The 12,386-nt window shown below is 45.6% G+C and overlaps 1 protein-coding gene across 1 annotated transcript in view; it reads left to right on the forward strand.

The window, feature by feature from the left end:
* The window catches only part of COL20A1 (collagen type XX alpha 1 chain), a 171,380-nt gene that overhangs the window by 140,538 nt on the left and 18,456 nt on the right, over positions 1-12,386 (forward strand). Inside the window, exons 34-36 of the mRNA XM_063142885.1 lie at positions 356-391; positions 4,123-4,189; positions 8,438-8,626. Coding sequence (XP_062998955.1) covers positions 356-391; positions 4,123-4,189; positions 8,438-8,626 — 292 coding nt within the window. The remainder of the gene's footprint in view (positions 1-355; positions 392-4,122; positions 4,190-8,437; positions 8,627-12,386) is intronic.

The following is a 12,386-nucleotide window of genomic DNA, read 5'->3' on the forward strand; positions in this document are numbered from 1 at the left end:
TTATTTATTTATTTATTTATTTTATTTTATTTTATTTTATTTTATTACATTTATATACCGCCCCACAGCCGAAGCTCTCTGGGCGGTTTACAACATTAAACCGAAGCTCTCTGGGCGGTTTACTGGTCAAAAGAGGAAATATCCCAGTAAAGAGGGCTTATGGGGAAACTTTGCTCTCAATTTGCCATCCATCTCCAGGGGTTTGTATGAAGTTTGCACTTTTCCCTCGGAATAACATGGGCAGGCCACTGTAAATGTGGCGGTTGTTAAACTGACCTTTTCATTTTTGTTCATGGCACCCAAGGAAAAGGGGGGAAATACATCTAATTGCCTTTTGCTTTGTTTTCTCCTTCAGGGGCTGCCCGGTCCAAAAGGCGAAAGGGGCGAGAAAGTGAGTCTCATTGGCTTTCTTTGTTGATGTTCTTTGCTGGCCATCCAAGGTTTTATTGTATAGAACCCATAAAGGAGGATGCTTTATGGTGTAGAAGCCACTGCTGCAGTATCAGGAGTTGTGACAGTATCAAAGTTTCATGGAATCATAGAATAGTAGAGTTGGAAGGGGCCTATAAGGCCATCCAGTCCAACCCCCTGCTCAATGCAGGAATCTGTCTTCAAGCATCCCTGACAGATGGCTGTTTGATGTTTTTTCATTAAAAAAAAGTACAGAGGATCAATACCACTTAATATTAATCTTCCTACACCCCAATATTTTCCAATACATGTGATACTTTTGTCTTAAAAGTCAAACAGCTTTTCAGGAGACGAAGGGTCTAAGCAGAACCTTCCCCAACCTGGGGACTACAACTCCCATCATTCCCACCCAGCATGGCCAATGAGGTGATGGGGATTGTAATCCAATGCATTCAGAGGCCACCAGGTGGGGGAAGGTTTCCTTATGGAATCTATTCTTCAACTTAGGCCTCAGCTAGACCTACCTGTTATTGTGTGACGGAGGGGTGAAGATCTCACGATGTTTTTATCATGAGATCCCTCTCTGTTTACACGTGGCACGCGACGGCCTCGGAAGGAGAGGACATCGCGCCCACCATTTTGGTTTTTTTAAAAATAAACAGAAGATGTGCACGACTGCTCATGCGCAAAAGGTAAGGTGTGTTTTTTAAAAAAAGAATTAATTTTCCCCAAGACTGCAGAAAAAGCAGTCCTAAATTGTAGGGAGAGATCCCGGGGCAAGGGAGGGACGATCCCTTCCTGATCCTGGGATCCCCTGTGCATCACGGGGATCTCCCCAGGATTTTGCCTCGTCTAGCTAAGGCCTTAGATTCTCACAACTATCCAAGGTGTACTGGGCTTCCATGTGTTTTTTTTTGGGGGGGGGGGGCAGGGCTGACTGACGGGTTTTAAGCTTTGGCTAGATTTCCTCAGCAGGTATTATCAGGACCAGGTGGAAAGCTTCCTATCATTTTCACTGACATTTCATTTTCTAAAAGAAGGATTTTTTAACCCACTCGCACTCCCGCTAGCTTTTGCTTTCTGATGTTTTTGTGAGGTGATAGCATATTTTTTTTCCCTTTCTTTTTTCATGCCCTGGGCACCTTGCCCAGTTTTTGTTTAATTTTGTGTAAAGATGGCACATCGATCTAGATGATATCGTCAAAATCACACTGTTTGATACTGGCCTCAATTTTCATTTCGTTGTGAGGTTTTATGGACGGTAACGATGCCTATTTTCAAGTTGTTTTCTGTATTTTGATTATTACTTCCCGCAATATGCATAGATACTCTCTCTCTCTCTCTCTCTCTCTCTCTCTCTCTCTCTCTCTCTCTCTGTGTGTGTGTGTGTGTGTGTGCATGTTGTAAATAGATAAATAGGTACTACTTCAAATATAGTTTGATTCTTCAGTTGCAAGGAATGGCCGCTGGAATTAAATATTCATTACATATTCAGAAATGAATCCATTTGGATAGCAATATTTGTTCATCTGTATTTTAAGCATCAGAACTCTGCGTGAATTTCCCTTCAGGAGCCGTGCATGGATGTAATTGTCTTTAGATTTACTGTTGCCTTGAGCAAGAGTCTGTTAATTCAAAATTCTTACTGAGGTTTTGGGGACAAAGCGGAAGAAATTATTATGTTTAAAACCAAGGCCATAGCTAGACCTAAGGTTTATCCCTGGATCATCCAGGGGTCAAACCTGTTCGTCTAGGTCATCCTTCCTCAACCTGGGGCACTCCAGATGTGTTGGACTACAACTCCCAGAATGCCCCAGCCGCAGTCCAACACATCTGGAGCGCCCCAGGTTGAGGAAGGCTGGTCTAGGTGACACACAGGGGATCCAGTGCTCAGGCAGGGGCGAACCCTGGATGATCCCAGGATAAACCTTAGGTCTAGCTGTGGCCCCACATGTTCAGTGTGCTAAAGTTTACATGAAGAGAGACAAATAAATAAAGGGGCTAGGGTTGGAAATAGAAATATATGATTCATTGTGGAATATGCATTGCCTAACAGGCAGTTTGGCTATCTTGTGTCCATCCGTTGGTAGGGGATGTTGCACAAATATTGAGTTGGGTCCAGCTATATGATGGATCAACTGTGATGATGGACGTTGACTTCTCCACCTCTTCATCACCACGCCAGCCCATCCATCCCCACCCCCTCCAGCCTTTGAAACTTCTACACAGAGGCTCAGTTCACACAGCGCATTAGTCAATGCAGTGTGAAAACTCCACTCAATGGTTGTGATTTTAGGAGGTACTCCCCACACAACGTGTTCTAACCCCACCGTTGTGGGACTGTGGGCTACTGTGGAGTTGAGTAAAATCCATTGTGACGTTTGATTCACAGTTCCTCCACCCTGTCTTCTCTCCTGGTCTTCCCAATGGTATCCATCAGCCATTGCTGCAAAACAACAACAACAACAACAACAACAACAACAATTCTGGTGGCTCTCCTAGAGCAACACTCGCTCCTTTTATCACTGCTGCTGCCAGGAAACTCTGTGACCACTGGGAACAGTCAACACAATGCAACAGAAAACTCCATGGAGCCCTCCACATAACACACAATGATTGTGCAGGAACTCTCCTCTGCACAGGGTGGATATTCAGCGTGGAGTTTTTTCCAAACAAAAAAACTAAAAAAACCTCCACTGTGGGATGAAGTTTTCCCTCCAGACAACACATTTCTCAACGGTGGTGTAAAAACTCCACCGTGGAGTTCTAAAACCACCATTGAGAAACGTGTTGTCTAAACTGAGTGAGAGATTAAGGAGACCTGGATGAATGAAGTGAATTGTGGTGTCTATGGTAGGAAGAGGAGGGGATTCCCCCGCAAAACCATGCAGGGTGGTTCCCTTCCATTTGAGGAAGACAGATCATAGAATCATAGAATCATAGAATAGCAGAGTTGGAAGGGGCCTACAAGGCCATCGAGTCCAACCCCCTGCTCAATGCAGGAATCCACCCTAAAGCATCCCTGACAGATGGTTGTCCAGCTACCTCTTGAAGGCCTCTAGTGTGGGAGAGCCCACAACCTCCCTAGGTAACTGATTCCATAGGTTGGATCCTGGATCCAACCTATCACATTCAGCTGCTGCCCACTGTACCATCACGGTTAACTCTGAAAAACGGAGCATGGGGGTGTATGAATGGAGCTACCCCCACCATTCCAGTGAGGGTAGCAGTGAGTGCCCTTAGGGAAGTGTATGGATTTTTGACAATGGGGATTATCACCCCATCCCCAGTTCTTTGGTGGGAAAACGGCTAATGCAAATGGTATGCAACTAGGCATGTGTGAAACCTAACTTCTTGTTTCCACTGACAGTCCTGCCTTATTTATTTGATTTTTAATTGGATTTATATACCACTTTCCTCAGAGTTTCAAAGCAATAAATGTATGGCACCATATCATCAAAACTACAACAAAATGTAACAGTAAAACTACACAATAAAAACAAATTCTAAGTACCCATAAAACTACACATTCTGGTATACACTAGGGTTGTGCGCCTGCTTCGGAGGCTGATTTGAAGCTTCCACATCTGCCTCAATCCACCTCAGCCTGGATCCAACGAGCTCCTGATCTGGAGTGAGATTTGGATGTCTGAACTATTCAGACATCGGCCTTATGTTTACAACGCTTTTTAATCCTCTCTTCCCCCATAGGGTGAAGCACAGTCCTTATCCACAATCTATCATCTTGTTAATCAGGCTTGCGAGCGCCTGATTCAGTGTAAGTACAACCCTCTCCATCAAACTGAATGGCGAAGCCGCTTCCCGGGGCAGCGTATCTCCTGTGAACAGTTGAACTTCTACCACTACATTGTGAACCTTACAAGTCTACCGATATCGCCAAGATCTTCCCCAATAATTGGTTACGTAGATTTCTCCACATTGGTGTTGTGTTTCTCAGAACACTCCTGCTTTCAATGGGAGGCAAATGACGAGGCTTCCTAAGTAATCCACAAATCTTTTATTAAGCAACAAACGTCTCTTCTACCTGAAGAGAGTCTAACCTCTTGGAAATGTCCCCCTAGGCAAAACTATGCAAACTAAGCAAGACAATTGTCTGTTCAAGAAGAATAGGAAGCCACTTCCCAAATGCCCGTAACTTCAGAGAGCCTGGTGTGGAGGCAGGTTCTGGCACAATCCTAGTTGGACTGACTTTCTCACTCCTTCCTTCTTCCCTGTGCATTTGAGCTTCCGGCGGACCCTAGCATCAGCTAGCTTGTTGGGACGCTCACCTCTGGAAGAAACCTCACTTCCCACTGAGTGTGTAGGATTTGGCCTTGAGGAGATAAGCTCTGGAGAGGGCTGACTCCCAGCTGGGGAATCACCTGTGAGAGCTTCCTCCCCCACTGGTACAGGCTGGCTGGTGTCTGGCGCTGCGTCTTCTAGTTCTGAATCTGATTCTGATTGATTACCTTAAACATCTTCTCCCAAAACAGGGGCAGTAGGGTTAGACATGACAATTGGCGGCAGCGGTGTTGGTGGTCATGTGTGTGAATCACTCTGTGAGGGAGCCAGACTGTGATCAAATTTGGATCCCTTCCAGTACTCTGTTTCTAGTTAATCATAGCAAACTTAAGTTCTGTTAATTTCAGTGGGTCTACTCTAAGTAAGTAGTACAAGCACTGCATACAACCCGGGATTTACGTGCTATTTGTCTAGATCAATTGATTTCATCCTGGGCATAGTTGCCATTATGTGGCAATAGTAGTGTTTCTTAAGTGTTTAGTAGCCGACATTCATCCCACCCACCCTGACAAATTTATAATTGGAAGTACACTTTCACCTAGTGCTGTGACGAAAATTTCAATTCTTCCATTTTTGACATTTTATGGGGGTTGGGGTGAAAATGAAAACTCTGGTTAAAAAAAAAAGGGCTGGGGGAGGTGAGAATTTCAGAGAATTATCTCCTTGGGAGGGGGGACAGGATTTCCACACACTTTTTTTTAATTGTCAGTGATTTCTTTCTTTCTTTAAAAACCACACTTGCGGGAGCCCGTCGGTTCTTTGTGAATGCCTATTGGAGACCATGTGACCTCTCCCTCTCCAATAGGCATTCAGAAAGAACTCCTGGGCTCCTGGCTACACTTAAAAAGGTATGTGAAAACCAGTCCCCCTGTTGTGTACTGTAGCTGCTCCAGCTTTCTCTGGGAGACGAATGAGGCAAAGTGCTAGGCAATTTACAAAGCTTTATTGCAAGCAATGAACACTTTTGTAACACAAACTACGCACTTTCAGTGAAACTCCTCCTTAGGTGAAAACTATGCAAACTAAGCAAGACAATTGTCCGTTCAAAGAAAAGAAAAGGCTTATGTCCATAACTACAAGGTGGTTGATGCGTGGACGATTTCTCATGCAATCTGTCCGACTGTCTCTTTGCCTCTAACCTCGCTGAATGTTTTAATTTCTGGAGATTCCTAGCATCAAGTAAGGTTTCTGAATGCTCCCCCCTGAAAGTTGACTCCCTGTCCACTGAAAGCATAGAATTTGGCCTTGAAGAGATAGACTCTGGAGGGTGCAGATTTCCAGCTGAAGCCTCTCCTGTGTGAACCTCCTCCCCCACTGGCTCTAACTGCCTGGTGTCTGGTTCGGCGTCTTCTGAGTCTGAATCTGTTTCTGATTGATTACCTGCATCACCTGCTCCCAATACAGGAGCAGTAGAGCTATACATGACACTCCCTTCCCAAGAAGAAAATTCTCTGAAATTCTCCCCCTCCTTGCGAAAAAGGCAGAAAAAACAATGCTTTTCGCAGGGAGAGAAAAAGTTCCTGAAAATAGGGGCCAGGATTCAGCACAGCACTATTTTCACCTGAGAAGCTGAGTTCACTTGAGAATTTCTTTCACCTGAGACATTTTAATTCTGCAATGTGTAAATGTAAGAAAAGACCACAAACATGACACCAGGTGAGCTTCTCTGGGAAGGGCTGCCCCATATCCAGGGTGCCACAGCCTTTGTCCCACCACTACCTGGTGCCCTTCAAATGTGTTGAATTGCAATTCCCAGCATCTCTGACCGTTGACCATGCTGGATGGGGTTGATGTTTTTTTAAAAAAACTTACAGAGGGCTTCAGGGTGGTGAAGCCTGTCTTTTATTAAAAAATAATTAACACGTTTTCAACCAAACATAAATAAATAAATAAATAAACCTGTTGCCTAAAGGACTGTAGCAATTGCAGGAGATAGGATTGCATCCTGGGAATCAAAGGGTACTATAGAGAGAGACCCCTTTTCTTTTGGAATTTGCTTCCACAAGATGTAGCAATGGCCACCAATTTGGATTTTTATTTATTTATTTATTTATTTATTACATTTCTATACCGCCCAATAGCCGGAGCTCTCTGGGCGGTTCACAAAAATTAAAAACATTCGAAGTATAAAACAACAGTATAAAACCATAGTACAAAATACAACATAAAAGCTCAACCAGATCAAAACAGCAGCAATGCAAAATTACAAATTTAAAACACCAAGTTAAAATTTATTGATAGACTGTTAAAATGCTGGGAGAATAAAAAGGTCTTCACCTGGCGTCTAAAAGCATATAATGTAGGTGCCAAGCGAACCTCCTTAGGGAGCTCATTCCACAGCCGGGGTGCCACAGCAGAGAAGGCTTTTAAAGATGGCTTCTAAGGGGGGGTTGACAAATTCATGGAGGAGAACGCTATCTATGGCTACTAGTTCTAATGGCTCTGTGCTACCTCCAGTATCAGAGGTAGTAAGCCTATGTATACCAGGTGCTGTGGAACACAGGTGGGAGGGTGCTGCTGCACCGTGTCCTGCTTGTGGGTTGCCCATCAATAGATGGTTGGCCACTGCACGAACAGAATGCTGGACTAGATGGACCCTTGGCCTGATTCATCATGACTGCTCTTCTTAAGAACCATTAGTCAAAGGCCCATCTACTGTAGTGACTTGGGGGGGGGTATCCACACGTCGCTCCCAGAGCGCTTTTATGCGATCCCAGTGCACCCCGAAAATGATAGTCTGACTTCCCTGTAAAAGAAACGAGGAAGAGCCGTCCATGCCGCCGACGCCGGCAACGAGGAGAGCTCTCCCCCAGCAAGGAGAGCTCGGCAAAAGAAGGAGGGGTGAAGAGCCCTCCACCCCTCCTTCTTTTGCCGAGCTCTCCTCGCTGGGGGAGAGCTCTCCTCGTTGTCGGCGTCGGCGTCGGTGGCGGCATGGACGGCTCTTCCTCGTTTCTTTTACAGGGAAGTCAGACTATCATTTTCGGGGTGCACTGGGATCGCATAGAAGCACTCTGGGAGCGACGTGCGGATCCCCCCTCGTTTCCCACAGTGCTAATCCAAATGGTGGTGATGGGCACCAATTTGGATGGCTTTAAAATAGGGTGACCATATGAAAAGGAGGACAGGGCTCCTGTATCTTTAACAGTTGTATTGAAAAGGGAATTTCAGCAGGGGTCATTTGTATATATAGAGAACCTGGTGAGATTCCCTCTTCATCACCACAGTTAAAGGTGCAGGAGCTATACTAGAGTGACCAGATTTAAAAGAGGGCAGGGCACCTGCAGCTTTAACTGTTCTGATGAAGAGGAAATTTCACCCTGTTCCCCATATATACAAACGACACCTGCTGAAATTCCCTTTTCAATACAACTGTAAAGATACAGGAGGCCTGTCCTCCTTCTCATATGGTCACCCTATTTAAAAGGGAGTTGGATAAACTCCTGGAGAAGAAGGCTATCAATGGCTACTAGTCCTGATGGCTATGTGCTACTTCCACTATAGGTAACTGGTGCATATAGGCAGTAAGCCTATATGCACCAGTTGCTGGGAAACATGGGTGGGAGGGTGCTGTTGCACCCGTGTGTTGCTTGTGGTTCCCTGGTCAAGAGCTGGTTGGCCACTGTGTGAACAGAATGCTGGACTAAATGGACCCTTGGCCTGATCCATCATGGCTGTTCTTATGTTCTTTTCCTTTCCTTTCCTTACCCCTTTCCCCATCCTTCAGCTCATGTGCTAAAGTTTGACTCCTTCATCCATGAACATTCGCAGAAGCCCGTTCCAATTTGGGAGGACAAGCTGAAGGCTGGAGAGCCTGGGCCCCCTGGTCTCCCTGGGGCCCCTGGTATGAAAGGAGAAAGAGGAGAAGTTGGGATTCCTGGTCAGCCAGGCAGAGATGGATATCCAGGAGAAAGAGGTATCAAGAGAAGAGTTTATGCTACAGTCTCAATATTCTTCTCTCCCACTCCTTGTACTGCTGTGCAGCTGTACATCAGAATTCGGTACGAATATCACCAAAGCTCATATTGGAAACATTGCTCCGTAGGCTTAAGCCCCTGAATTCTTCTCCAGCTTCAATTTTAATATGAGCCTTAAAAGACTTCCCTTTCGGTTCCACTCCTATCTCAGCGGAGGCTGGTGGCCCCGATGTTGGTAGGGCTGTGGATCCATTCTGGGTTTCATCCAGAACCAGCCAGAGATCTAAAGGAGCCATCCAAAGTGTTGCACCTATTTTGGGGGATGGGTTCAGCACTGTGGAGAGCTCCTTTAGAGTTTTGACTGGTTCTGACTGAAACCCAGAATGGATTCACAGCCCTACTGAAATCGGAGCCACCAGCCTCCACTGTCCCACCTGTCCAGTTTCCAGACTCCTCCCCATCTTACTTCCTGTGTTGGTGTCCTGGCAGCAGCAAGCCACAAGGAGATGGAAAGGAGGGATGGCTCTCCCCCTTGCCCTCTCTTTCCTCGTACCCTCTGTAACAATCCAGCAGGCTGCAAGGTACTGCAGTAGCCCCTGGAAGATATAGTTGCCAGTATCCGCTTAATTCCTTGCTGGCAGCAAGAACGTTCAGCCCATGTCTTTGGCATTTTTGCCCCATGCTTTTGCCTTTGGCCACACCCACCACTGGAATGTGGGCACCAAGAGTTTCTCCAAAATGGAATTTGGCCCTTGGGCTAAAAGAAGTCTTGCTCCCTCTGGCCTGGCTTGGAATAAAGCAGCTTCTTATGTCCCTATGAGAGTTGACACCTTCTGTAGAAGTCTTCTGATGGAAGGTTGGCCCAGGGGCGGCCCTACCATTAGGCAGGGTGAGGCAGTTGCCTCAGGCAGCAGATGCTTGGAGGCAGCAGCAAGGTGTTCAAGGAGACAGCTGTGTGCCTTGCAGCCCTCTTAAGTTAGCCTGCTGCCTTCAGGTTCAGTAGAGGAGACTACCTCATCATTAGTGCTGAAGACAGATTCATCTGCCTGTCTAAACAGATTTTGTACATGGAGTGGGAGGGGTGCCATCTTGTCTTTCTCCGCAGGCAGCAACATGTCTTTGTCCATCCCTGGGTTGGCCAGATATCCACTTGGGATGCTGTAGGCAGCGGGTTTCCTGCCCTGGGGGTAAGCAGAGGGATTGAACCCCCGGCCTCCTGGACCATGAAGAATCACATTCTATTATTCCAGCAGGCCTTTGTCAAGATGGCACCGTTCTTGGCCAATAGTTGTTTTTCCAACAGAGCAAAGACTGACATGAAAAGAAGCTTATCACACAACTCAGCAGGCTAACAAATACCCCTTGGTTTTATTTTTGGACTGGCTCTCTTCTGAGCTGAAGAGGGCTGGGGGGGGGGGGGGGAAACTTGCTTATCTCTCTGCCCTCTTGGCCCAGAGCAAAAAGCTGTCTTGCTTTGTGAGGGGCAGGCATTACCACAAGTCTTTGTTTTATTGCAAATGCTGAGTCATTTTGGCAGCTCCTTTGGTTTTAATGCAAGGATTAAGCCTCCATCTGTTCAAGGACCCCCCTCCTTTTTTTTTTATTTTAGACACTGCTCCAGAATGGCGCGGGCAGCATTATCATTAGAGCTGAAGACAGTGAAAGAGAGAGAAATAAAAAGCTATCCGAGAGCAAGGACGGATATTTAAGCTTCCTCCGTTGGTGACGGTTTCCCTTCTCGTTATAGCCAAGAGTCAAACTTAGGGGTTTAATTGGCAGGCTTCAGAGAGTAGATCAGACACCAACCTGAATCTGTCAACCTGTTTTTCCCCCTTTGCCCACTCTGATATTTTAGTAGCTCCTGAAGTTGCTTGCAGATACAACAGAGTCTACTGATGCCCCAGTAAGAAGCATTTCCAGCTGAGCTCGAGGCAGGAGCAGGGGGTGGGGGGATATTAGGCTCCATAGTTGGCCTTTTGTGGTCTTACAGTCTGATTCCTGAGAAGAGGGTAGTGGAAACTGGGCTGACATCTTGCCAGATGAAAACTTAATAAACTAGGGTGACCCTATGAAAAGGAGGACAGGGCTTCTGTATCTTTAACAGTTGCATAGAAAAGGGCATTTCAGCAGGTGTCATTTGTATGCATGCAGCACCTGGTGAAATACCCTCTTCATAACAATTAAAAGATGCAGGAGTATAGCTAGTGTGTCCAGATACAAAAGAGGGCAGGGCTCCTGCAGCTTTAACTGTTGTGATGAAGAGGGTATTTCACCAGGTGCTCTTCATCACAACAGTTAAAGATGCAGGAGTACAGCTAGTGAGTCCAGATACAAAAGAGGGCAGGGCTCCTGCAGCTTTAACTGTTGTGATGAAGAGGGTATTTCACCCGGTGCTGCATGCACACAAATGACACCTGCTGAGATTCCCTTTTCTATGCAACTGTTAAAGATACAGGAGCCCTGTCTTCCTTTCTATATGGTCACCCTAGATTATCAAATCCAGGCTCCAAATTTATAAACTTAAGTGAGTTTAGGATTGGAGATATAGGGTGGGGGGGGTGGAGATAGGTAGAATTAGAAAAATTAAACAAAAGAGTTTATTTCTATAAATAGTGTATGCTTAGGGTGACCATATGAAAAGGAGGACAGGGCTCCTGTATCTTTAACAGTTGTATTGAAAAGGGAATTTCAGCAGGTGTCATTTGTATGCATGTCACACCTGGTCATCACAACAGTTAAAGCTACAGGAGCTATACTGCAGCTATACTGTGACCAGATTTAAAAGAGGGCAGGGCACCAGCAGCTTTAACTGTTGTGATGAAGAGGGAATTTCACCAGGTTCTCCATATATACAAAGGGCACCTGCTGAAATTCCCTTTTCAATACAACTGTTAAAGACACAGGAGCCCTGTCCTCCTTTTCATATGGTCACCCTAAATAAACCCTTGCTGATCTTGGAGATTATTTGCCCCTTTACAAGTAATATGTCCGGCAGAAAGGAAAAGGCGATCCAGCACTTATCAATTAAATTGAAGAGACGAGCTGATGGAGGGGCGTTTTTTTTTTTAAAAAAATAATGCCTAAGGTAATTGTGAAATGTTGCTCATGGGCGGTTGAGGGGTGATGAGAGAATCGAAGGCACTAGAAAGCGAACTGGCTAAGCTGTCACCCTGTTGAGAACTACTTAAGGGATGCAGTATGGAGAATAAGCTGACCTGAGTTCAATGGTGTGATTCTGGGATGCAAACATTCAGAGCTTTTAGGGTGCTGTGAACAGAAGCGTGCATCTTGATGGTGCTAGAGAGAGCTGCACACACAAGCAGCCTTCTGCGCACATGGCCAATGTGTTTGTGTACCTGGATGCACATGATCCCCTACGTGATGAGGTTCATTTGAACAATGTTAACCTGGCTGAGTGATGGTGTGTGGGTTTCTAGACTTTTTCTCAGTAGAGAAAAATCTTAGCAAAAACGATGGATGAAGAAAGATTGGGTACGCCTCGCCTGGAGTAGGCAGGCACACCTTATATTCCTCAAGGTAGATTTATGTAGTTGGCAGGCACTTAGTACAATCCACAAAAGCCTGGCTTTGATGATGATGATGATGATGTAGCTAGTCTAAATGGCCAGAATTGGAAAATACGATAAGCCCACAAAATTGCTACAGAATTATATACTAGGGAGCAAATATAAAGAAGCCCACATTTTAATGGTGTTTTTCTCCCAGTTTTCATGATGACTAAGGCTGCAATCTCTACTT

The sequence above is a fragment of the Elgaria multicarinata genome, chromosome 1 (assembly GCF_023053635.1).
Source record: "Elgaria multicarinata webbii isolate HBS135686 ecotype San Diego chromosome 1, rElgMul1.1.pri, whole genome shotgun sequence".
Lineage (NCBI taxonomy): Eukaryota > Metazoa > Chordata > Lepidosauria > Squamata > Anguidae > Elgaria > Elgaria multicarinata.